Source organism: Acomys minous, assembly GCF_964271855.1.
Source record: "Acomys minous genome assembly, chromosome: 7".
Taxonomy (NCBI): Eukaryota; Metazoa; Chordata; class Mammalia; order Rodentia; family Muridae; genus Acomys; species Acomys minous.
Genome location: NC_140488.1, coordinates 3,926,635 through 3,952,100, shown reverse-complemented (window position 1 = coordinate 3,952,100; position 25,466 = coordinate 3,926,635). Strand labels below are relative to the sequence as shown.

At 41.4% G+C, this 25,466-nt stretch overlaps 1 protein-coding gene across 2 annotated transcripts in view; it reads left to right on the top strand.

Moving 5' to 3' along the window:
- Positions 1 to 1,107: 1,107 nt before the first annotated feature.
- The window catches only part of MTM1 (myotubularin 1), a 115,849-nt gene continuing 91,490 nt past the window's right edge, over positions 1,108 to 25,466 (top strand). Inside the window, exons 1-3 of one of the 2 annotated variants that reach the window (XM_084790399.1) lie at positions 1,108 to 1,195; positions 21,993 to 22,063; positions 23,716 to 23,788. In XM_084790399.1, coding sequence (XP_084646525.1) covers positions 22,001 to 22,063; positions 23,716 to 23,788 — 136 coding nt within the window. In that variant the 5' untranslated portion in view covers positions 1,108 to 1,195; positions 21,993 to 22,000. Of the gene's footprint in view, positions 1,196 to 11,797; positions 11,817 to 21,992; positions 22,064 to 23,715; positions 23,789 to 25,466 lie in introns of those variants that run through there. The other variant, XM_084790398.1, reaches the window with a different exon arrangement.

The following is a 25,466-nucleotide window of genomic DNA, read 5'->3' as shown; positions in this document are numbered from 1 at the left end:
ATCCAACAACTAAGACAGCAATCAAGTGACTAATAGGTAGGATGCATGAATGTCCTGGAAAAGGGATGAGTCACATCTCAGCCAGGATGGAACTCTGAACTGAGATATTTCATCACTTCAAAATAGTATAAAATTAAAAATGTATGAATTGTTTGTTTCTTGAATTCTCCATTTAATACTTTTGGATCACAGTTCAACAGTGGATAACTGAAACTATGGGCAGTGAAGGTAAAATGGGGTCGAGTACTCTGTAACAATATTTTAATATATGTGTGCATATTTGAATGATATTAGGCAAAAGAGTTGTTTTTAGAACCAACCAATATAAGAAGAAAAAGAAGATCATGGTGAAGTAATCCCTCCTTATTTATGCTTCTCAAGTATGATATCACAGCACAATACCAAGGGACATTATGCACATTCTTCTACGAGGCACATTAAGTGTGTTTATTTGATCAAGCACTGAACAGTCTTCTTAAATTTGCACCCCTCCCTGTTTTCACTTTCTATTTTCTCTTTCAATGGTCATCTGACCCAAAGCTCCAAAAGCAGAAGGAATTATGACCTGTTTCCTTTTACTGGTTCTTTAGTGCTCTTAGGAAGGTACTGGTACAGCATGAGCTACACCCCATAAGCTATATTTTGGGCTTATGAGTTGCAGATATTGTACCAGTATCAGTGATATTTTTCAACTTCACCCACCCAGTAATAATAGTTTAACTTTGTGACATCTGCTACAATTTAATCTAGAAAATTTTTTTCCTCTAGATTTCTCCCTTTTTTGGACAGATGTACTGAGTTTCCCAGTGACTTTGGCTTGGGCCTGGCACTGACTCCAACTTTCCTACAGGGATGGACCCTGGTATCTTGGCCCTGCCCATTGCCAACTACATATTGCCAACTACAATTCCCAGATGCCTCCACGTTCCGGACCCGTCCAACAGGGTTTCCCAGCAGCCTCACCGGTGAAGAGCTAGAAGAGGCTGCTTAGGTCACCCAGCACCTTCCTCCCAACCCGCATCACGTGCCCAGCCCCTGCCAATCAGAGCTGGGAGAAGGGAAGGCAACAGCAGCTAGGGGCTCTGCGGGGCTCAGGGGCGGGGCGAGCGTGAATGGGGCGGGGCGAGCGTGGAGTGGGCGGAGCAGGGCTCCGGAGCTAGCAGCCTGGCAACAGCGGTGGCTCCCTGAGCCGGAGGTGGGTGACCATTCTTGACTGGCCTGGCAAGGAGCCTGGCACTGCAGTAACCCAGGATAGGAGGGTCTGAAGGAAAAAGTAGGGAGTCCCTGGGCCGGCCGGTCTTGAGGGGCCTGACTGTCCTGCGGGGGTGGGGGTGGGATTCGCAGGAGCGCCTTGGCTGTCCCCGTGAGGCAGGGCTGAGGCCCGGGAGCGGCGGGCAGGTGCCTCCCTCTGGCTTCCCCAGTTCCCCTTGTGTCGTAGATCCCTAGGTGGCTGCTGGCGGAGGTTGGGACAGGAATGGGGAGGGCTGAGGGCCGGGCCGTTGAAACCACTGCCCTTACTTTGCTTCCCAGTCTCTGGGTGTCAGCGCGCGGGACAGCCGCCATAAGGCGACTGCTCCTTGCCCTGGCCCTGCTCACGGGGCGGACACCCACTGCATCCCATCCCTGGTGGCCCTGCCAAGTGGCGGCCCTGGCACTGGCCGAGAACCCTTTTTTGTAGCTCTTGGCCAGTGATTTTGTGTCATACACGGGGCTGGGGTGTGTGGGGGGGTGGTATCTGCTTCTGCAACAGTTGAGAGAAGATCTGAGAAGGAACGGCTAGTTCCCTGATACCCAGTCGGAAGTGTGAACAGTTACTAGCAAGCTCTCTTGACCCGGTTGCCTCCCTTAACTGTCTTTTGCGCTCAGGAAGTGAAAACTAATTTTAGTATTTGCCTAAGCAAAAATAAAGTGAATCTCCTGCGAAAAAATATATTGCGGGACTGACAGACACGTTTGAGATAGGAGACAAGCGGGTTGTAGCTGGTTTCTAAACCAGATCCTTCCCAGGCTGGAAGCAGAGCATTTTAGAACTGACCTGACATTCATGTAGTAGTTCAAGTAGTTCAGTTGTTTCCTGAATGGAGGAATGAGACTCAGAAGAGGTTAATGTGACGTGGGCTTCACAACCTAATGACAAAACCGATGTGACGAGGCAAGTCTCTGGGGGTTTCTTGGTGTCTGTCTAGTCTGGGTTCCTCTTACCACAGCTCAGTTCTGTTCATTGTGAAGTATCTACCTTAGAGTACTGAGCCTGGGCCTGAAGTTTTACTACAGTTCAAGCCATTTTGGATTCCGCCCCCCACTTCCTCAAACCAGTTTACTAGCCAACCTTTCATTCATTACGTATACTGGGAAGGATCTGTGTATTTGTTAAATTTGACTACAAATGACTTCAGGGCATTTTACAGGATTAGATCTAGCTTTTAGGAGATCCCATACACTGGAGAAGATTCAAATTGGTGGCCATGTCTGTAGCAGTGGAACAGGCTCCTGAAGATTTCAAAAGTAGCTACCAATTATGTGGGATTAGATTTACTCTCATCATATGATTGGTCTCCTTACCTTAAAGTTCTAACTTAAATCTCTCAAGTGGTGAGAATTTCCATTCATTCATCAAACATAGCCTATGGTGTACCTGCAGTTTCTGGCCTAAGCACTAGGAAGCCAATAGGGAAACAAACACACCATTAAGGTGCTATGGAGTTGATATAGGGGGTGTCAGACATAAAGATTAAAAAGCACTGATGTGTTTACCAGCAGAGGTGAGTTGTAAAAAAATAAACCTTGAAAGTGTACAAGGACAGCAAGACAAGCTGGCACAATTGAGGGTGCCACTGTCATCACTTTCAATTTCTGGTTTTTGATAGTTGTTATTCTCCAATAAAACAAACACTTTGAAAACTGAAATATATCTGAATCCAGGAAATTCATTCTGTGGAGTCCTCATTTCTCCCACAAGTGCCTCTTAGATAAGTTTATCACAGTTTCATTTTTCATTTCACTTCTCCCTTCAGTGCAAATAGTGATTTCAAACACTTAGAGTGGTGGTTTTTGTGTGAATTTCTGGCTCCCTAGCTAAATAGATCCACTATAAAGGCAGAAGTCTCTGTTGATTTCTGGCCACTGGCTGCTGGACTTTCAGCCTACCTTACACAAGGGTTTCTATTCTTGCGTGAAGGCTTGGACTGTGAACCTGTTATCTGAAATGATCATCTCTCTATGTGTTACCTGGCTTGTGGAGATACTAGTTCACTTTGAAATAGTTCCAGAATAAAGGTGTAGTCAAGATCTGAGGAACAAGGGTACTCCCTAGTAAAATGCCATTAATGAGAAATCACTGTGAAAGTCATCTATTCAGTACCACCCCTTTTAATGTTCTGTATGTTCAGTATTTTCAAAACAATCTTTATGGTTTCTAAAAATGATTAATGTTACAAAAATACTGTAATAGTGCTTCAAAATGAAAAGAGAGTTAATAAGATGTAGTTGCTTTAGAACCCATTGAAAACACATGATTCTAGCTTTTATTGAGGGCTCCAAAGTAAAGAGAAAAGCAGAGACTTTTGAGGGCTTCCAAAGTGATATTTTTAACCAGTGCCCAGATGACTCCAAAGGCTGGTATTCCTAGTTTTTCTAGATTATCCAACTTTACAGTAGCATAATGGCTGTCGTTCATTTTTCTTTATTCTCTCATTCTATTTATGACCTCTTGGAAGTTGTAATTTCCTTATTTCCTGGTTTCTGGTTCATTTTCCTCTTTGGCAGATCTCAGAGGGGCCTAGAAGGTATGAACTCAGGATTGAGCAGTCTAGAAGCCATAGTGAATGTGGGCAAGCTGCTTACCTCTACGTCTCAATTTCTCAAAGGGATTTTCTAGACATCTCTCTGCTTTTCATTGTTGGTGTGAGCCTTTAATTGCAGGTGACAGTGGCAGTCTTCAGGTCTTGAAGTACTAAAGTCCCTTTGCTATATGGAATGAAGGCTCACTTGGAGTCAGCTTGTTGCCACAAACAGTAATAGAGCAGGAGGAGCCTTCCAACTCCAATGCTCTGTCATTAGCAGATGGTCTTTCATTGGCAATTCTTGCAGTACCAATACCACAGCAACTGCATTCTTTTTAAGAATCTTGAAGCGTCTCTGTAGAGAATTGATGTTACACACAAGAGCTTTCTTGGTATTTCTGCCAGAAGATCAAGGAATGGCAAATGGGCCTCTTGTCCCTATGAGGCAGTGAGTAGGACACTCCTTGCATTTGGATTCTAGACACAGGTTGAGGTCTCAGTTTCTCTTAGTTGTGTGACTCTGTACAAGCTATATTAAACTTGTTGCTGGTGGTTCTTCTGTTTGGAAGATGGAAGTAGTACAACCTGCCCTGCCAAATTTCCAAAGACCTAAGGGGACTCTTTGTAAATAATGCAGCATTACCATTATTGTACTTAAGTGTTAATTAAGCCATTTCTATTTGGAAAACTGGTATAAGAGGTCACTTTGCCTTCCTGTTCTTGGCTGTGTCCTGCCCTGGAGCTGTGGGTGTGGCCTCTGCCTCAACTCCACTTCTGTCATCACTGAAGCATGGAGTATTTTATTCTTACACTCTAAGGGACCTGGAACATCAGTATCCCTTTTAGTTTCCACTCCATACATTCCTAAAGCAGTAGAACTGTGTAGTCAATAATTAAATATCAATACCTGGGTGACTCCTGTGTCAGAGAGTTTTACTCATCTCTAATCCAAGTGTGTGGGCATCAAAGGCTTTCCTTGTCTCCTATCTAGAGCAGGCCTCAGCTGCTCAGTGGGACTACAGTGGATGGTCATAGTTCCATGTGAGAATGAAAGGTCATCGTGATCTGGGGAAGAGATGGGATTGTTCCCCGTATCACTGTCACCGTCCCTCTTGGTTAATGACAGGTCCTATTTGTGAGTGACAGAGTCTGAGTTCCCTTTGCATGACACTTGGATTCGGTTTTCAGTAGCTCAAGATGAATCTACAAGGAACTTCACTCCATCTTATACTTCCAATAGTTTAGTACTGTGCTTTCTTGGCTGGTCTTGCATGTTATATTTTTTGTTCATCTAAGAAGGAGGCTTCAGATGGTTAATGCAATGTGTATGAAACTTAACCTGGCCCAGAACTCATAATAGGCATTTTGTAAATGGAATTGTTTGAGCATATTTGTTTGAATCATTCTGCTGTATAGCTACATATCATGTTCCTTACATGTTAAGTAGAGTCTATGCCTGGCCTTTCTACCCAGGTTCTGATAGTGGATCAATAGAAAAGTCTGAATGTAATGTTGGGAGAGATTTCACACATTGCTTTGCCACCCCTTCCTTCCCAGCTTCTCGATTTTTGGGCTCTGTCATAAGTATAGGCTCATTTTTGCTTTGTTTGCAAATGTGTTTGGGATAGGAAAGGGCTAAGGAAAGTTGAAGGGTAATAATTTTTTAAAAATGAACTTGTTTGGAAGCCGTCCAGCTCTCATGCCATTGCACCAATGTTGACACCATGCAGCAGTGCCCGTGCTTTACTATGTGATAACAGTTAGAGTTTGATGTCACAGCCTTGAACTTTTGCTGAGAAGGAAGCACTTTATTTCCTGAGCTCTTCATGAGCACACTGCTCCATCAGTCATCCCTTCCTCCTTGTGGGTGTGACTGGGACAGAGGTGAGTTATAAGGACATTCCTAGTGTTGGGTGGCAGTGCCTTAAATCCCCTTTGTTGACCTTTAAATTTCTTTATGGCCCTGAAATTGCTAGGTGGGGATTTAGAAGAAAAGGGACTTCACTTCATTTCAGTGTTGCCAAGAAAGGATCCCAGTTGCTTTACTCAGCTAAGGACTGTGGATATATGACGATGTCCCCTGTGACTCATAGGGTACCTCCTCATTAGTGCTGTTCAAGGGTAGCAACCAGCAGAATTTTGCTTTTGACTTTGGGGAGACCTCAGGAGAGTAGGTCCCTTCCCATGCTGTTGTGTGACTAGCGCAATCATGTAATTTAGCTTCCTGGTTCAGAGATGTTCCTTGTGCAGGACAGTGTATAGGGATATAAGAAAGCACATGACCCACCTCTGTCAAAGAGGCCCCTTGCTGCAAGACAGTCTGGTGACTTTTTAAGTAGAGAATGGTTCCTTCTTGCTTTTTCACCTTTATGCTAAGGCCAAATGTAAAGTGGAAGCTGAGTCTAACCCTGTAGAACATTTCCTTTTGCCTGTTATCAACTCCTATCATTTCTCCAAGAGATTCCCATATTTCTGTGCCATCAAACAATTTCTCTTTTTTTTGACAAAGATTGCCTGCATGCCCTCAGCCCTGAGCTCCTGAGAGCTTGTGACTTATCAGGACTGCTAAGAAACCCTGCAGAATATGCATTTTTAGGTGTAAATGAAAGTAGGAGGTGGCTGATAGAAGGCTACCTGGTCACACCCTGGTTTCCTGAGCCTCTGAAACAACAGTAAGCTTTATAGTGCTAGATTGAAAAAGTAAACAGACAAAATAAGTTGCAGCATATGTTTTGTAACCAATTATATGTAGAATGCTGTCATTTTTACATAAATTACCATAATAATGAAGCTTTGCCCTTTTTTATGCTAGACTTGGAAACCACTTGCTTATTTTGCTCATAGGACTTCTCCATTTCCACTAGGCACATGGTGCATCTTGAAAGTTTGCTTGTGCCAGTTGCTACAGTGTGCGACAGTAAGGCATTGAGAGATACCTTCGGGCTTTGATTTGCGGATGATTTCATCAGGTTGGCTTTCAGTGCCCAACCAGCTGCCTCTGGAATAACTGATATTAATGTTAGGCTTACTCTTTGCCAAGCCTTTAGCCCATTGCTTTTACATAATGTCTCCTTTGAGGGTGAAATTATTAATATAAGTACCAAGTTTCTTTCTGAAAGGCTTTTAGGTGGATCTTAACCAGGAGGTTGTAATTTCACTTGACTATGGGGTCACTTTGTATCACTGTTGAGAAGGCAGTGTTGGACACCCCTGTAATCTCAGCACTTGGAGCAGGAGTTCAGGCTAGCCTGGGCTTTATAGTGAGATCCTGTTTCCAATAAATAAATCAAGGAAGGAAAGAAGAAATGAAGGGGTGGATGAAGCAGGCTGTGGTGGAATGTATGCTTTTTTGAGGTGTGTGTGTGTGTGTGTGTGTGTGTGTGTGTGTGTGTGTGTGTGTGTGTGTGTGTAAGGATCTTTTCCCTAGCTTTTCAGAGAGGGTGCCACCTCCCTAAAAATAGAAATGTCCTCACCTTAGGAATACTGCAGCCTGGTGGTTTACTAGGCTGGCTTCTAATTAGAACCACTTGGAGCATTTTAAGTACATGCTGCCTGAGCCCTACCCACAGACCTCCAGGTTTAATTAATCTTGGGTGAGCCCTGCATGGGCTTTTCTGCAATGTCCTCTGTGGTTGCAAGATTACACAGCTCCACTGAGAGCACCTGCTTTAGGGTCTGTCACTTCTCTAACGCCACTGTCAGGAGGCACCAGGACTGCCGGGGGCTGTCTGCACGTGCAGGTTGGACTTTGAGTAGCCAGCAGCACCAAAATCACCTGAGGGGTTTTTTGCAGCAGTGCAAATTCCCTGGCTCCATTCCTGGAGCTTCTGATTCAGCAGGTCTGGGCCAGAGCCCAAGATCCATGTTTGAGAAGTTGTGTTGTTTTTAACATTTCATCATCAAGGATTAAGTTTATCTTCAGTTTCCTGCAGATGTACTGCTGACACCCATTTTGGGGGTCATAAACAAAAGTTGAAGTTTAACCAACCCCCTTTGTGTCTTTGTGATACAGTCACACAGTCCTCTTAATTTGTTGATGTGGTAGGCTATTTTAAGAGATTTTCTAATCAAACTGCAACATTAGCTGCTCCGGGCTGTTGGGACAGACCCGGTGGCTGCACACTCTTGCGTACTGCTGCAGCATTTGATTGGTACTGTTTTAGTGTCTGTAGTTGTCACTGAGTTTTGGCTTTAGCTTTTGTCTAGTTTAATACTGTGATTGACAGTGCTAGCCTTATAAAATGGGTTGGGATGGTCCCTTTCTCTTTTCACTGGAAGTCTCTGTAAGGTTGGAGCTTATCATTTCTTTGAATGGTAATAGAACTCAGGGCAGAGCCCTCTGGGCCTGGAAGGTTTTCAGTTGTCTCAATCTGACTGTTTGTCTACCTGCCCCTCCCCTGTATGTCATTATTGCCTGTAGGCCAGGTAGGCCTCAAGCTCACTGTGCAGCCGAGGCTGCCTTTCTCTTGTGCGTCCTGCCTCCACAGTCACAAGTGCTGGGATGACAAGCCACCACACCCAGATTTGCCTTTTTATCAGTTAGTTTTACCGGATTTTTCAGTTGTGGTGAAAGGACTAACATGATGATATGATTATATTTCAATTTTTTCAAGTTTTTTTTTATTAATCATTGAATAGATAAAACTTTAAATTATTTTAAGATGAAACCATGGCAAGGTCCGTTCAAAAAACCTCTTGATTACATGCCTGTCGCTGGACAGACATGTCTCTGCTTCCTCTACCACAGTCTCAATTCTGTTGAAAGCTTGAGCAACCACAATCAGATAGAGATCTCTCTGCATCCCTGTTTCTTACACACTACATAGACTTTTGCTTTTTCCACTTGAGATCTAGTCCAGAAATCACTCTTTTCTTTTTCAAATTAGTTTATTTACTTATTCACTTTACATCCCAGTTGTAACCCCCTCCCCCTCTCCTCCAGTCCCCCACTCCCTCCCCCACTCCTACTCCTCTATTCCTCAGAAAAGGGGAGCACCCCTACCCACCCACCCCAGCTCATCAAGTCACATCAGGAATGAGTTTGTCCCCTTCTTCTGTGGCCTAACGGACAGACTAGGCACACTGATCAAAAAGCAGGCAACAGAGTCCATATCAGTTACAGCCCCCAAGCCCCTTACTAGTGGACCCACATAAATCTACCCATTGACTACATCTGTGTAGGAGACCTAGGTCTAGTCCATGTAAGGTCCTTGGTTGGTGCTTCAGTCTCAGCAAAGCCCTCTGAGTCCTGGTTAGCTGGCCCTGTTGGTCTTGTCACCTCCAGGCCCTTTTCTCCTTCCCCCCACTTTTCCACTAGACTTCCTACACTTTAACCAATGTTTGGCTGTGAGTCTCAGCATCTGTTTCAAAGTGCGGCTGGGTGAAGTCTCTCAGAGGACAACTTTGCTAGGCTCCTATCTGCAAGCATAGCGGAGGACCATTAATAGTGTCAGGGGTTGGCTCTCTTTATTTTCTCCTCTCTTTGTATTTATTCCATTGTTTGAGTGCTTCAAAACATAGTAGTTTCATTAGTATTATATTCCAGCTTATTATCCTTTCCATGCTCATTTGTGAAGTTCCTAAAAGTACATTTTTTAAGTCTGAAAATATTTGCCAGCAATTTTCAATATTGATTCCTAACTTCACAACTGTAGAATGCAAGATGAATGCTAGTAGTTCTTTGACACTTGGATGTTGGGTTTATCTGGCCCTTGGTGATTGGCTGCTTTGTTGTGCTGTTTATACTCATCTATGTTGTGTATGACAGTCAGCAACTCCTACCTTTTATTACTGAGACGTATTCCACAGTTCACTAATAGATAACCATTTGAGTTATTCAATTTGGTGCTGAGCTACAACCAATCATTGCAACTTTGTGTGGAATTGTGCACTCATGTTTTCATTTGCATTGTGACACACAATACTTTGGAAAGACATTGTTGGTTTTTCTACAACAGGATTTTTTTGTTTTGTTTTGTTTTTTGTTTTTTAACTTTTAAGACATGTTTCACTGGCTGGCCTGGAAATCACTGGCTGCCCTGGAAGTCATGCTGTAGATCAGGCTGGCCTTGAACTCACAGAGCTCTGCCTGTCTCTACCTCTTGAGTACTAGTATTATAAGTAGAGTTTTATTTCTTTCTTCCATGTTATACCTACCATGTTTCATGCCTATTGAACTGTGTGTAGTTATTCTCATTGTTTTAAAACTTTGCATTTTCCCCTATTGTTTTTTGTTTTTGTTTTACCAGCTGTAGGTGTCCAGAGGTAGCATTCCTACATTTCTGGACATTTTAAAAAATTATGATTTGTTGTTGGCTATGTTTCAGACATGGTCTTCAAAAAGATAATTGGGATCTCCTAATGGATTATATTACAACACTCATGTCCACTCCCCATGCATCACACCCCAACTTTTATTCTTACTGTTAATAACAGAATTTGCATCTGGAACCTGGGAATTCTCTTTGTTGATCTGAGAAGCAGCCCTTATTGCTTGTTAAAAGGGCATGGAAGTTGTCAGATCCAATAGGTATCTCTGTTCTTGAACTGGAATTTCTTCATTCTGTCATTTCCATTCTGTTAAAAGTTCTTCCCTTTCTTATATTTCTTGCCTTTTCCTTGGATTTTTTTTTTAATCCATGAGACCTTCTCTTCCAATGACATCAAGGTCTAGAAATGTTCAGCCCTATCACTATGTTCTTGGACAAGGATGAATGGTGGCTTGTATTGATGCCTAGAATAGGTAGTTGCCCAAGTAGGAAATGACTTCTCTCCGTACTCTCTGGGTTAATGTAACGTTTTCTCTTTGTGAGTTTCCAAAAATTTTAATTAAGTCAGTCTTTGGGGATTCCCTTTGGACACTCTTTTAGTGTAGCAAGCTGCCTATTGGGCAAGTGACTACTACTACTTCTGCTTTTTATAAGAGCAAGGTCAACTTGCTCTTATAAACTAGGACTTTAAGATAGATCAGGCCCAGCATTTTTAACAGTTAAGAGATGCCAAGCTGCATTCCCTGGGCCTCCTATACAGGAGTGTTGGGAAGCAGCAGCACTTTCCTGCCGGTTCTGGAACTATTCATTGGAATTAACTTCCCAGAAGGGTGCATTTAAAAACTATCATCTGTAGTGTATTTGAGTGAGGATTCAGCATTTGGCATTAGGCCATAATCACTGTGTGGCACATGTATTAGAATAGGCACGGGTGTGGTATGAGCACTGGTTTTGGTTTACAATTGAGATACAGCTCAGTTTTATAATATGGCATCTTTAACTTCTGAAGGGAATTTTGTTTTGAACCAAGGTCTCACCATATAGAACTAGCTGCCCTAGGACTTGCTAGGTAGAGAAGGTGGCCTGGAAATCACACCCATCTTCCTGTCTCAGCCCCTCTAAACTTCAAAAGACAAGTTTTTTGAGACAGGGTTTCTCTGTGTAGCCTTGGCTGTCCTAGACTTGCTTTGTAGACCAGGCTGGCCTCAAACTCACAGCGATCCCCTTGCCTCTGCCTCCCGAGTGCTGGGATTAAAGGTGTGTGCCACCACCACGCCTTTAAAAAAGTACTTGGGACAGATAGAAGCAGCAGTGCTCGAATGACTGTACATAATTGAAGAATAATTTATCTGCATATGCGCTGAGCCTCTTTAACGGAGCCTCACCATTTCATAGATGCACCTCATGGAGTATTCATTATGTTTATTTGTGTCCACAAGTGATAAAATATCCATGTTTAACAATAACTGTTACAACACAAAGTAATACTGCAGTGGACAAATAAGGGGAATATTTTATTTTATTTTTTGGCTTTTTGAGACAGGGTTTCTCTGTGTAGCCTTGGCTGTCCTGGACTCACTCTGTAGACCAGGCTGGCCTCTAATTCACAGCAATCCGCCTGCCTCTGCCTCCTGAGTGCTGGGATTAAAGGCATGCACCATCATAACCCAGCAACAAGCACCACACCACGTGGTTTCACTGGGGCTTGAACCCAGGACCTTCTGTGTGTAAAGCAGTCGTGATAACCACTACACTATGGAACCGGGTAAGGGGAATATTTTTAAGTGTCTCAGAGACATAGATTTGATGGAGGGAATCTCCATTTGTTTACTCCACTCTAAAAATGAAGGCTGGGCTTCTTTCTGGCTATAAAATTTAAAAAAATATATATGTGGGTAGAGTCCCTTCTAATATGTTGTTATTGCCTATTCAGGCAGAAAGCATTATATCCTTATTTTTATTTGATCATCTATTGGTTAAGAGGGCTAGGCTATTTCAGTTTGACCTCCCTAATCTTTGGTGGACAAGTTGTTCTTGTTGTCCATATTTGTCAGTTGTCATATGAAGTAACCTGTGTTACTTGACAAGTGAAGTTGTTGGTAGAAATTAAATGACTTAAAATGTGCGTAGAACAATGGCTGATAGGGTGGCAGTCAATAAATGGAAGCTATGGTCACTGTTCACAAGTAGATGGATAGCTTTTGCTTTAGTCATAGTGTATCACCTTTGTTATTGTTTATTCCCACATGATCATCACTTTCTCATATAGCTACTTTGCTTCCATCCAACTTATATTTGCCCATTGTCTCCCACTTAACTTCTCGAAGACCTATCTCAAGATTTTTGTTGTTGTGTTGTTGTTGTTGTTGTTTTAAATATATTTCATGTGTATAGGTGGTTTGCCTGTATGCATGTTTGAGTGCCACTAATGTGCCTGATGTCCACAGAGGCCAGAAGAGGGCATCAGATACCCCCTAACTGGAGTTACAGATAGTTGTGAGCCACCGTCTATGTGCTCAGAGTCAAACTCAGGTCCCGAGCAGGTAATGATAAATACACACACACACACACACACACACACACACACACACACACACACACACACCATCTCTTCAGCCTCTCAAGTTATTTCTGAATCGCCTATTGTGGTACCTACTATATGTTTGTTAGCTCCTTTTGAACTCTTTGGAAACAAGATTGAGTAATTCCATATACTGAATAAAGAATGTCTCAGAAGTAGTTGCCCCGATGCCACTTCATTATCTTAAGTATCTGTACCAAAATTTTGGTGATAGTTTTATAACTGTTCGTGGAATGCTTATAGTTGGGAGAACGAAACTATTCTGAATGTAGCCATATACTGGCATGATAATTTTGTAAATAGTTAAAGTTCATGAGTGATATCCTGCCTGTGTGGTTTGCTCTCTCAAAGAATTCTTAAGCTCTAGTACTTCAGAATGTGATCTTATATGTAAATAGTGCCATTAGAGGTGTAGTTAAAGACGAAGAGCGATTAGAAGGGAAGCCCTTCATTAGTAAGAAGGGTGCCATTACAGGAGAACATTATAACAAAGCACAGATGCACAGGGAGAAGACCATAATTGATGAAGCTATGCATGGCAACTGGAAACATACACATCCATCCTAGTACCTTTAGTGGCTGATGTCCAAAGGCATGAAAAATTTCAAGGGCAGTGCTCTTTATTGGGTGCAGTGTGCTAAAAGTGTGCTAGTAACAGAAAACATAGCCCTAACCTTTAGGAAGAAAGATCTAGAACTCTAACAGAAGGAGGAGACCCAAGATGTCACTGCAGGGTCCAGTACAGTGTGCAATAGGAAATATTCGGCACACCTGTGATATATAAAGAAGCCAAGTGTGCACATGTGGAGAGAAGCCTGAGCAAAGCCCTTGCTTCTGCCTCTGAGTGACAGCACCGGAAGAACTGGTTTCAATTGCAGGTTCCACCCAAAGCCCTTCTCTCATTTGTTCCTAGAAATTTCACATGTGCGCTAAAGGGTCTTGCTATTCCCCATCCCTGTACCACTAATTCTGGTTGGAAGACTATGCCATTACTACCCAGTCTCTGGGCTTTTCTCTGGGGATCCCTTAACCTGCAGCTGAGAAAGTTCACATAATGTAATTAAATGCAGTGTAAATGTTGTAGAGTGTCATTCTCTATTTCTGTAATAGTTATAACCCTTTAACTTGTTTATGCTCCTTAGCAACTGCCGTTTGAACTTTTTGCTTGAAAATATGCCTTTTACTTATGAATTTAACGTACATTTGGAGAATTGTGCTCACTGTAGAAAATAATTCAGCGAAAGACTTTGTTTTGTTTTGGAGCAGATTAGCTGGATTCGTGAGTATTGGAGTTGGCAGGTGGATAGAAACTTGATCCTGCTCCTATTTTAAAACTTTGTTTACTGTCAAGTGCTTGAATGTTACAAGATCCATTGGTGATTCTAATGGTCTGCTTAAATGTTTACCCTATAACCATGCTGCCTTTGTCCATTAAAAAAAAATAACCTGGTAGTTGTTGGCTTTTTAATAGTTTATTTGCCGTATCAGTTTCAGCTTATGCTATCTAAAGTTACCCTGCTGTGTGGCTAACAGCTCATGCCATTTAAGCTACTATCCTGAAGATGTGCTATTTGTCATGGGAAAACCAAGAAATAGAGTAAATGGATCTACCCAAGGTAGCTGGCTGCTGGGGGGAAATCATTTCCACTGCTTTTCAGCTGCCTCTGAATTGGTTTCAGTCAAAGAGCTTTGCAACATTTAAAGCTATAAAAGTAGATGTATCTTTGAGCTGATTTTTTTTTTTTTTAGTTTTTTGAGACATAGTTTTTTTGTGTTATCTTGGTTGTCCTGGACTCTCTTTGTAGATCAGACTGGCCTCGAATTCACAGTGATCCACCTGCCTCTGCTTCCCAGAGTGCTGGGATTAAAGGCGTGTGCCACCATGCCTGGCTTGAGCTGAATTCTTAGACATGATAAGAAAAGTGGTTTTCAAAGTGAAAAATTATTTAGCACTTTACACTTTCTAAAGCTCTCATCAAATTGCGTAACTTTTAGTCCTGAAGTTTGAAGTAGCTAAGAGAAGTTGATCTCACACATATGTCTATTTGGCCACTTACCCACTTGCTGAGATTAGATTATCACAAGAGCCATCATCTTCATCAGAGCAGCTGTGACATTCCTCCATTGACAAGTGTGGGGACAGTCACTGGACCCTCACTGGGTCTCCAGTGTTCACTTTTGTACCTCCCAGCTAGCTGTATACAATTCTGTTCTACTTACAAATGGCTCCTGGTTGGGAGGAGCTAGAGCATAGAGGATGGAAGGATGCCTGAAGGGGTGACTTCATGAAGCAGTGGAGAACTTGTCATCCTTGCCGGGTGTGTCCTTTTGGTGGAACAGCTGCTTTGGGCTCACTCATGCTGCTGTAAGTCATCCCTCACCTGTACTCTGTAAGTAAGCCTAATCCACAAGCTGAATTTTTATCGAATTGTCCTGTGGTTTTTTGGTGGTGCTCTGTAAAGAGTGGGTAGATATTTGTTTGAGTCTTCCCAGGGAAAAAGTTGCCCTCAATACTAGTTTGAAGAATGAATGAAGAGTTCAGGGAAAGCCTCTAGTTGGAGGAGGGAACTGGCATGTTATATCGCTGTGGTATCATTTTCATATCCTGCTCACCTTCAGCTAGGACAAGTGGTTTCATGCCTGTTTTACAGACAGAGAACTGCACTCTATGCAATATTGCAGGACTATTATTACTAAATGACAGAATTGGGATTGTAAACTCAAGTTCCTGAGTAGAGAATCCTCCTTTTCAACCTTACCACACCACATTGAAGCTGGGCATAGTAACATCTTTGATGAACTGAAAGGTAGCGTTAATAATTTATTTTTTTCAGTTTAAAAGAGCATGGTTGTTATTTCCTTTGGCTAAGGAAATTTCATTTGGAAAGAACTTAATGGTTGAAAGCAGGAGGTAGCAGGCTGTTTCTGTAAATGAAGTTGTATTGAAATATGTTGTTCTTAGGCCAGTATTTTGTTGCTGCATTGCCAGGTTGGGTAGCTGCAACAGAGATTTATGGCTCACATACCGTCTAGCCCTTTACAGGAGCAGTTTGCCATCCCTGGGCAAAGGAAAAATGGATAAAACAAACTCCTACTGTTTCATATCATAGTTTATTTTCATGTGGGTTGAGGTACCCTTCTCCCAAATAAGCGAATGTAGATTATAAATTGATAGTTACAATAGGCTCAGAATGACTGGCATGGTAAACAGGTCTATTGTGTGCAGCTAGTAGTTTCGTTGAGGGCATCATGAGATCTGTTTTTATTTTCTTGTCTCCTGAGTAGCCCCATGGTCAAAGTACTAACTAGAATTAGGGCAATATGTTGGTATTTCAGAAAGCGGGACTGACTGGAGGAAGGAAGGCAACTGGAGAGGGAGGAGGAGGGTGGGGTCAGGGAGCAGATGAGAACCGAAGTATATAGTGACTCACGTGAAGATGCTGTGATGAAACTCATTGCTTTGTATGATGATTTGAATCTGAATCAGTGATATAGAGATGGCTCAGTGCCTGCTGTGCAAGTGTGAGTTCAATTCCCCAAACCCATATCAAAAAGGAAGGTGTGGTAGCGTGCAGTTGTAATATCAGCACCACAAAGGTAGAGGTAGTGGATCGCTGGGGCCTGCCTAGCCTACACTGTCAGCTCAAGACCAATGAGAGATCCTGTCTCAAAAAACAAAGTAGGTGGTACCTGAGAATTAGCACCTAAGGTCGTCTTCTGGTCTCCACACGTGCACACGCAGGGCTATTCAAGAAGATAGGGAAAATTATCTTTCGATTGATACCATCGGCATTTCTCATCTTAAGCTAGCAAAGGGGGTTTGCGGAATTTGTTTTATAACAAAGGGAGTATTAGGTCTAATACTATTGTGCACCACTGCCTGAGCTTCTTGACATTTGTTTTCAAAATGGACTTCCAAGTAAAGACAGCAGTCTTTAAAAGACAGGAATTCTAAACTCAGGCTGCCTGTTCATGACTCCTTATTAGCTGACAGGCTTTAGAAGATTGAATCGCATTAGGAAAGGTCAAAGGGGAAAAGCATCATGCTCCTTCTCACTGTTCTGTTTGTACAGAAGAAAATCCTGCAGAGGCACTCTGCGAGGGCCAGTGATTACAAATCAGGTGACACTGGAGATGAAGCTCCCTCCCCTTGGTGTTTAGGATGTTCTGACAAAGGCCTTGTGAGGTCCAGGGCAAAATGCATTTGCAACCATGCTGCTTTGATCAGGATGACCCCTACTTCCTGGTTATATACTCTTTGTATGATCTAAGGTTTTTATAGGGTTTCTTGGTCTGGGAAAAGGATGTGTGGGAAAAGAGGTTGGGATGTCTTAAATTGTCTGTTTTGTGGAAGAACCTATAGAAGCGGACAAAACTGTCCCAGTTCTTTGGTGCAAATTGTTTCATAGTGTAAGCTGCCCAGAGTATGTATCATCAGGGAACATCCTGATGAGCCAGGAAGTTTGTTGTAACTTTTTATTTATTCTAATAAACTTTCATGGGATCCTGGATTATGTGAAATAGTGTCAAGATCCTTGTCTAAGTCTTTATTGAGCGGTTAATTCATTTAACATATAACCTATTAAGTGCCTTAGGTGCTAGTCACTGTTACAGGTCCTACAGATACAGGAATGAATACAGCACAGGAATTGCAGCCTGAAAATAGGGCCTCTTTTGCCAGTAGGGCTCTAACTCTTGTGAGGAGGTGGGCAGTAACCAGTGACTATTTGAAAGGTGCTAAGTGCTGAAATGAGAGACACAAATGTGGAGAGAGGAAGTTGTCTTGAATTTCAAGAGAGACAATGAAGGTTATTGTGTATTTAAAACTAATTTTATTCAGTAAATATCATCTTTATAAATGTTTATTTGAGGTGAGTGGAGGCCCCAGGAACTAGTGGGCTGGCTGAGTTGAGTTCTCCTTAACTGTGTTTTGGTTTTTGTCTTCTAAAACTTCCTTTTTACTGAGATTACAACCAGTCACATACCACTGAGTTTGCTTTGAGAGACACATGGAAAACTTTCCCCAGATTTAAAGTACTCTGTGATGTGAGGAGACTTAGGCTAGTTGCCCTGCCAGTGACTCACTTCAGGAACTTATTGTAACCCTCTCTATTCCCTGTATCCTCTGTAACAGGAGGGTGGTTGGCTTAAATCAACAAAAAATCTCTTGGAAGGATCAAAATCATGTTTGTGTATGGAATTTTTAGGTTTTGCATTAAAGCCAAGGTAGCCAAAACCAATGATTTGTAAAGAAATCTTTAAACAAATATTTATTATTTTATTTACATGCATGTATGTATGCCTGAGTTCATATGTGCTACTTGTATGCAGGTACCCACAAAGGCTAGAGGGCATGTGAACCCCTGGACCTGGTTGTAAGTTGTCTCATGTGGGTGCTGGGACTAGAATTTGGGTCCTTTGCAGATCAGTCAGTGCTCTTAACCACTGAACCATCTCTCCACCTACCCACTCACATCAAGACATTTTTTTTAAAAAGTAAAAAATGAAAATTTTATTACTTGAGGCTTTCAGCAAAATGCTTTATAAACCAAGTGAATAGCTGTTTGTATACGTGACCTCTGGGTACTTGGTCTGTTTAGGGCATCTTTCAGAGTGTCACATTGCTTCCTGTTGTAGTCATTGTGCACAAGTACAGTTTTAAATTTATAATTCAGTCATAAAGTAGCCAAACACTGTCCATGTATTAACTTGCTTTTATCCCTGGTATTTATAAGGCAGGGGCTGATCCATAGAATTATTGTGTTGATCACAGTGAATAACTAGCCTTTCATAATTAAAATGCTGATAATTATTAACAGATATATAGAGTGGTTCTTCTCTTGAAATAACTCATTTTGCTCAACAGTGATAGTGTAGCGACATGAGCTCAGAGAAACTAGATAACTTGGCCAAGGTCAGAGTCCCTAGTTCCAGAGTTGGATTGGAATGGTACCAGCTCCAAAATCTACCTCTCAGTGCTGCAGCTTCTGCAACCTGGGGATCAGCCACCACATTTGACACAGAGGCTCACTGATGAAAATTTAAAGCCAGGCTTACTCTGGAACTGACGCTTATCATCACCCAGGCCCTTGAATCTCTGAGGACTGTGTTTGATCCAGCTTTTAACAGTAACGGTGTTCCATGTAATTCCCAAAAAGAGGGCTTCAGGCATAAAGAGCATGTTATACGATGTCATGTATATGAAGGGCCCAGAGTGGGCAGACCAATAGAGATAGAAAACTATCTGGCTGCTGAAGGGCTTCAGCACTGGGACCGCAGAGTGATAACTCATGGGCATGGGGCTTCTCTTTGAAGTGATGGAAATGTTCAGAAATTGATGAGTTTCACAATTTGAGATCAATACTTTTAAGTGTGCCTCTGGGGATTAAACCCAGACCCTTGGAGATTCTGGGTCACACCCTACCATTGGATAGATGTGACTCTGTATGTGTGTGTATGTGTGTGTGTGTGTGTGTGTGTGTGTGTGTGTGTGTGTGTGTGTGTGTGTCCCAGACTTGCTTGACCAGCCCAAGTGCTAGGAATACAGGAGTGCATTACCATATGTAGCTAATGAAAGCTTTCAAATGACACACTGAGAAAGAGTGAATCATATAATGAATTTTTATCTTAAAAGTGGGGGTGGAGATAGCTTTATTCATCTATATTTATTTTAGACTGCATTTCCCCACAAATATTCTGTCTGTGTCTGTCTCTGTCCCCCCCACCCCACTTCCAGCTGTCCCCCCTCTCGTGTGTGTGTGTGTGTGTGTGTGTGTGTGTGTGTGTGTGTGTGTGTGTGTGTGTGATATGTAGCTCTGGCTGGCCTTGAATCCTGCCTCTACCAAGTGCTGAAATTACACTACCACCTTTGGCTTTGGCTTTGTCCCTTCATAGTTTGTACAAGGAGGCAGTGTGACAGTGAGTGAACTATATTGCCTTGGATTTTAAATATCTTTATTGACTTAGCAATAGTAACTTTAGTTTGAAAACACTGACCCATTAGATATTTAAGTATCTTATTAGTAAATCCTGATTTTTTTTTATATTGCTGAAGAACCTCCCATGACCCCCTTATATAATCCTTAGTCAGAAAAATAATTTCAGGTTAGGTTCATCTGATCTACCCTTTCTAATTCATTTTTCCCATTCTGCTATCATGTTTAAGAACAATATTTTGTGGTGCACAAACATAAGATTTACCGAGACAGGTCTCAAACTATTGGAACAAACAGACCTCTGCTTGCCCAGTTGCTAGGAGTACTGCATGTGCCATCTGTCTGGGTTAATAGTTCATCTTTAAGCTTCAATAATATTTTCTAGTTCCAGTGTTGTGGGCTTTGGTAAATCAGTATTGAAGTCAGCTCCATCATGACGTCTTATGATAGTGTGTATTTTCCACACAATCAGCCATTCACTCACTAGTGTTAATGCCCTTGTGTGCCAGGATACAATCATGAGCCAGATGGACACACACTTTGCCCTTGTCAATCTGACCTCTTTTTTTTCCTTTTTTTAATTAATTTATTCTTGTTACATCTCAATGGTTATCCCATCCCTTGTATCCTCCCATTCTTCCCTCCCTCCCATTTTCCCCTTATTCCCCTCCCCTATGACTGTTCCTGAGGGGGATTACCTCCCCCTGTCTATGCTCATAGGGTATCAAGTCTCTTCTTGGTAACTTCTTATGGAGCATCCTGACAGTCCTAATTGTGTAAAATCCCCTCACCTCTTCACCTTGATGTTTTTCTTTCTAGCTTTTTGTTTACTTCTCTCAGGCCTTTCTTAAGGACAGTGACCAGCACTGTGAAAGTGTGCCACAGTGAGTTAGTATGTTCAGTGCTGTGCTTTGTGAGGGAATATGTGTGTGTTCTTTTGGGCGGGGTGGAGTGGGGTGAGGATGGTAATGAGGAGATGGTATTTCTCCAGAAAAGTCTTCCATGTGTTTTGAGGCAGGGTCTCTCACTGGTCTGGAGCTCATAAAGTAAGCTAGATTGGCTGGCTGCAAAGTGGGGATTTATAAGCATATACAGTACCTGGCTTCTTTTTTGTTTTAAATTAACAGTAGGTTTTGGGTCCTCATGATTTCAAGGCAAGCATTTTACTGAATGAGGTATCTTCTCAGCCCCATGACTCTTCTTTTAATGGAACATGTTCAAAACATTCCATAGATATCCACAGTCACCTTGAAATAGATATGGCTTATCTGCTAGTGAATTCATCTTTATCTATCCTTAATGTTAGCTAAACTAACTGAAACATTTCTTATTTTCAATCATTGCTAATATCTTCAGGAGTCTAACTAAATATTTACATTTGAATGGCTTTGTGCAGCCATTGAGATGGCCCAGCAGATAAAGGCACTTGCCTTGCAAGCCGGTTGACCTGAGTTTGATTCCTGGAACTCAGGTAAAGGTGGAAGGAGAGAACAGACTCCACAGAGTTGTCCTCAGCCTTCCACACATGTACTAAACAACCACAAATATTTTAAAAATAGTTTTATGTATTATTTGAATATGATGCTTTTGTCTATAGCTAAATTGAGGAATATTTATTATTTGCCTGAAATACATACTTTCACTAGAAAATACTAAATAGCACCTATGAATTTGATTTCAGTCAAATCTCTTTCACATTAAACTCCTTAATGTGGAGAAAGTAATTTTTGAAGGGGAATTGTATGAGTGATATTATTCATCCCTTCATAATTCTGTTTGGATGCTTGTAAATTATCTTTAAAATTTAAGTGGTATAGAAGTTTCATGCTTGTCATGCATTGGTAAACATCAAAGGTTTTCTATTTGTTTGTTTTAGATGACAACTTAAATACTATGAATAAAATATCCTAGAATAAGCATATCTTCTGTGGGGTTCCCCTTTTAATATTTAGCTCTTGTTTCCTCTTCTGTGTTCCCCAAACCTTTTTTGCAAGTTTTGAGACATAGTCTCTCTCATGAAGGCAGGCAGTCTTTGTACTTAGTGATCCCCTACTTCAGCCCTTCAAGTGCTAGATGACAAATGTGTGTGCCCACATATGGCCCTTATGAGTCATTATCATTAGCTGTGTATCTCTTAACATTTAGATAAAACTTCTGAAACGTAGGGCACAACTCTAGCCTCTCTGGACCAAACCTAAAAGCAAGAATAAAATAAAGAACATTGAACTCCTTTCTTCCTTGGATATTTTCTGTTTGTGCTCTGCCTAGCTCTTTGTATATTTTGTTCTGTAGGGCCATAAGATGTAAATAGGGCCTACAAAGTTAAGTACTATTTATTCTCTTGAAATATTTAACTCGTTGATGTCACATATTTGAATTAGCAATGCAAATTCAGTTAATAGAGAATTTTTGTCCTCATTGGTAGTTTCCAGGATGGCTTCTGCATCAACATCTAAGTATAATTCACACCCCGTGGAGAATGAAGCCATTAACATGGTAAGTTGAGTTTTTATATTTATCTGTATCTCTACATTTCTCTCTCCATGTTCGTATCAGACAATCATTTGGGTCATACTGAACCATGAATTTCATTATGTGTTCACATAACATAAGTTGATGGAGACATGGGGTTTTATTTGTCACCCTACTTTGTTCTGGGACCGATTTTAATAAAGCATGTGTTAAGTGACTTTTGCTTTTGTAAATGCTTTCCTGAAGCTTTGTTCATAAATTGTCGGCGTTACATTCAGGTATGAAGCACTCCTCTGTCTCAGAGCGCTCTCTGAAGGAGCTATTGGGAGGCCAAGACTGACTAAGCAGGCTACTACACCTTCCTAAACATGGCATTCTTTTAAAGCTATGATGATAAGACTTAGAAAACCCAAACATACAACTTGAACGCAAAATACTTCAAAGTAGCCAGGGTAAATTGTTCCAGTAGAATGGTCTTGTTTTGGAACATCAATTGGTCAGGAGGGGTAACTCAGAGGAAGTTTTACTCACGGCCCTTTGAGGTTTTAAAGTGATCCACCAGAAAAGCTAGTTTATTCTCCCACCCCGCAGTGTCTGAAAATGCTCAATCAGAAAGGTGGGTAATTTTTTATTTTTATTTCGTGATTACTGACAAGGTTGACCTTTTATTTCTTTTTAAAGCTACATTATTGCCCATTCCTGTTGATTTTGTGAAGTAACCATTCATGTCCCTTGCCTATTTGCCTGGGGAAGGAGGTAGACAGAGTCTTTCTTAATGGTTCATGAGTATTGTTCATAATGTATTAACTTTTTATAGTGTACAAATCACCTTGCTTTATTTCAGCCTTTTAATTTTATAGCATTCTATTTTGATTTTCAAATAATGAGATGCAAATTTTGGGTGAGTTGGTTGGTTTGTTTTGAGATTGAATTAGGCTGTGTGGCCCAGGCTGGCCTCAAACTGGCAATCATTCTGCCATAGCTTGCTAAAAGCTGGCATTAAAAGTGTGTGCCCCCATACCTGGCATGCCTGAGTTTAACGGCTAATGCTTTGCCTGCCTGTCGCAGCTGCTGCAATGATTAGATGAGGCGCATACCTGAGAACACCTCCAAAAGAGGAACCTACAGAAAAATAGTCAATGGGGAATTTGCTGAAATCATTCCTAGAGACCTAACCAGGTCTCTGATGGCCTACTCATTCTCCTACATAGAATAAGGTTCCTAATAGAGATGAAAAGTAAGACAAAATCTTAATAAAATAATAGGTCAGAAAATGTATTCTCTGGTACCATCATATGATTCGGCAGCAATTGCATAGGAAAAAAGCTATGACCATATATGACAATATATTGATTTTATTAATGTTTGATTATTTTACTGAGATATAAATACTTAAAAGTATTTAAAACTTTGGTAACATGATTTAAACGCAAACTAGGTATTAGCACATCTAATAAATGTTGCAACCAGATCAGTCTGGTTGAATGGATGACCTTACATGCTCTTGGAAAATACTAGTAAGCTATGTTTTCATCTCAGATCCTCTTTTCCCAGTTTGAATTTTCTGTTCTAGTTTAATTCAATGCTAAACTTCTAATTTTTTCCATAAAAGTGTTTTCTGGTTGCTATCGTCTGTGTAAAGATGACACTACTTCTGAAGCCCCTTTCTTTTGCAGGTGTCTCAAGATGGAGTCAGTCAGGATCTCAGTGAGAGTGTTCCTCGACTCCCAGGAGAAAGAGGAATTACTGGTAAGGGGCTTTTGAGGCTGGGGTGCAGAGCTGGAGGAGCAGTACAGCAAAGTCAGGTGGCTTGAGCGCCACTTGCTCTGTACAAGTTAGAGAGGACAAATAAGACAGCTTTGTTTAAAAGCCTCAACACTGCCTGGCCTTCCTGATCAAAGAGTTCTTTCAAGAGCTTGGTGCTTGCAAGGCTAGCAATATTCTTGTCTCTGTCCCAAAGAGAGTGATTTAGGGAGAACAACATAGGTTATCACTTGAAAGTCTCTAACTAGAGGTGTCTACTCTTCATAATTTAAGCTTATAAGAATAGAATGAGATTAAGACTTTTAGTCTGTGATATATGTTTCAAAATGGTAACAGCTTCAAGACTCTTCTTTTTGACATATAGAAGAAGATCCTTCGCCAGAAAGCTGAAGTTAAGGTTGTGGTAACATTTTGATACTGTGTGTTTTGTTTTGTTTTTCCTTTCATGATAAACCTATGCTAAAAGGACAGTATGTCCTTTAGAAGGGCCAGATCTTTCTGACGTAAGACTATAAAAGCATCTAATAGCTCTGAGCCAGGTGCTGCTGGTATTGGCATTCAATTTTTGTTTTAGGGTTGGTCCTTTGTGCCACATGTCAGAATATTTGGGGTCAATAATCAGCATTTTCTCAGGGAACCATTCCATTCATTGAATAAGATTTTAATTTTTATTTTAAATGGCTAAATCATTGTGCTAATTAAATGTAGGCTTTGGAAAAGTACCTTTGTGAATTATCCATATACCACAAGAACCATAAGAAAGTATTTGTCCACAGACTCACACTCATAATTCTAGTTTTGAAATTGAAAGCAGTAAAATATGTTATTCCCAGAAATTTTACTTTTGGTGGACTTCATAGATGGCATTTGGGTGCTGAGTATCAGCAGAGAGGCCTTAACTGATGTAGTAACCAACTGAACTGGCTTGAAGTGAACTCAGTGTATAGTTCTCACTTAGTACCTGAAGAGAAAAGGATTTCAAAGTCATTCTAAAAAGTTAAAAGCCAAGGATATCCTTGAAAGAGAAGAGAAAGATTTTTTTTATAATTGCATCTTTTGATTTAGTTTCTCCTTATATCGACTCTAGCAAATATGTACTTTATCTTGGCTGTCTATTTTTATTATCACTCAAATGCTTTCTGTAGACAGATTTCTACTGCTGGCATTATGGCAGGGTGTGGTGACACATTCCTGTAATCCCAGCACTTGGGAGGCTGAGGCAGGAGGCTCATGAATTGAGGCTTAGTCAGTCATGCACAGAGAAGAGCCCTTTGGTCAGCAAAGCAGCAAGAACCTATGTGATTGGTGGTCGGCAGCTTTAACACCCAGCCTCCCAGTTAGTCGGGAGGCTCTCCTATGTGAGCTTTATCCTTCTTTAAAGTGAGTCAAGTAGCTTCTTTTACAATCCTAAGATATTAGCAACATCAAACCTATCGTTCACTTCTGTGCTCTGGCTCTTGTCACCATGTCTTAGGTGGTGACAGCATTGGGATCAAACTTGGAAGTGCCATGAGTGCTTAGAGGAGAAACAGGCCTGCTCGTTACCCACTGCCCCAGTTTGGCCTGGCACAGAGCTGTGGACATTGTGCCACTGTTGCTTTTTAGTCACTTTTATTGTAGTTAAACCTAGTAAAGGAGTTTATGTTAAGTTAGTACCATTTGT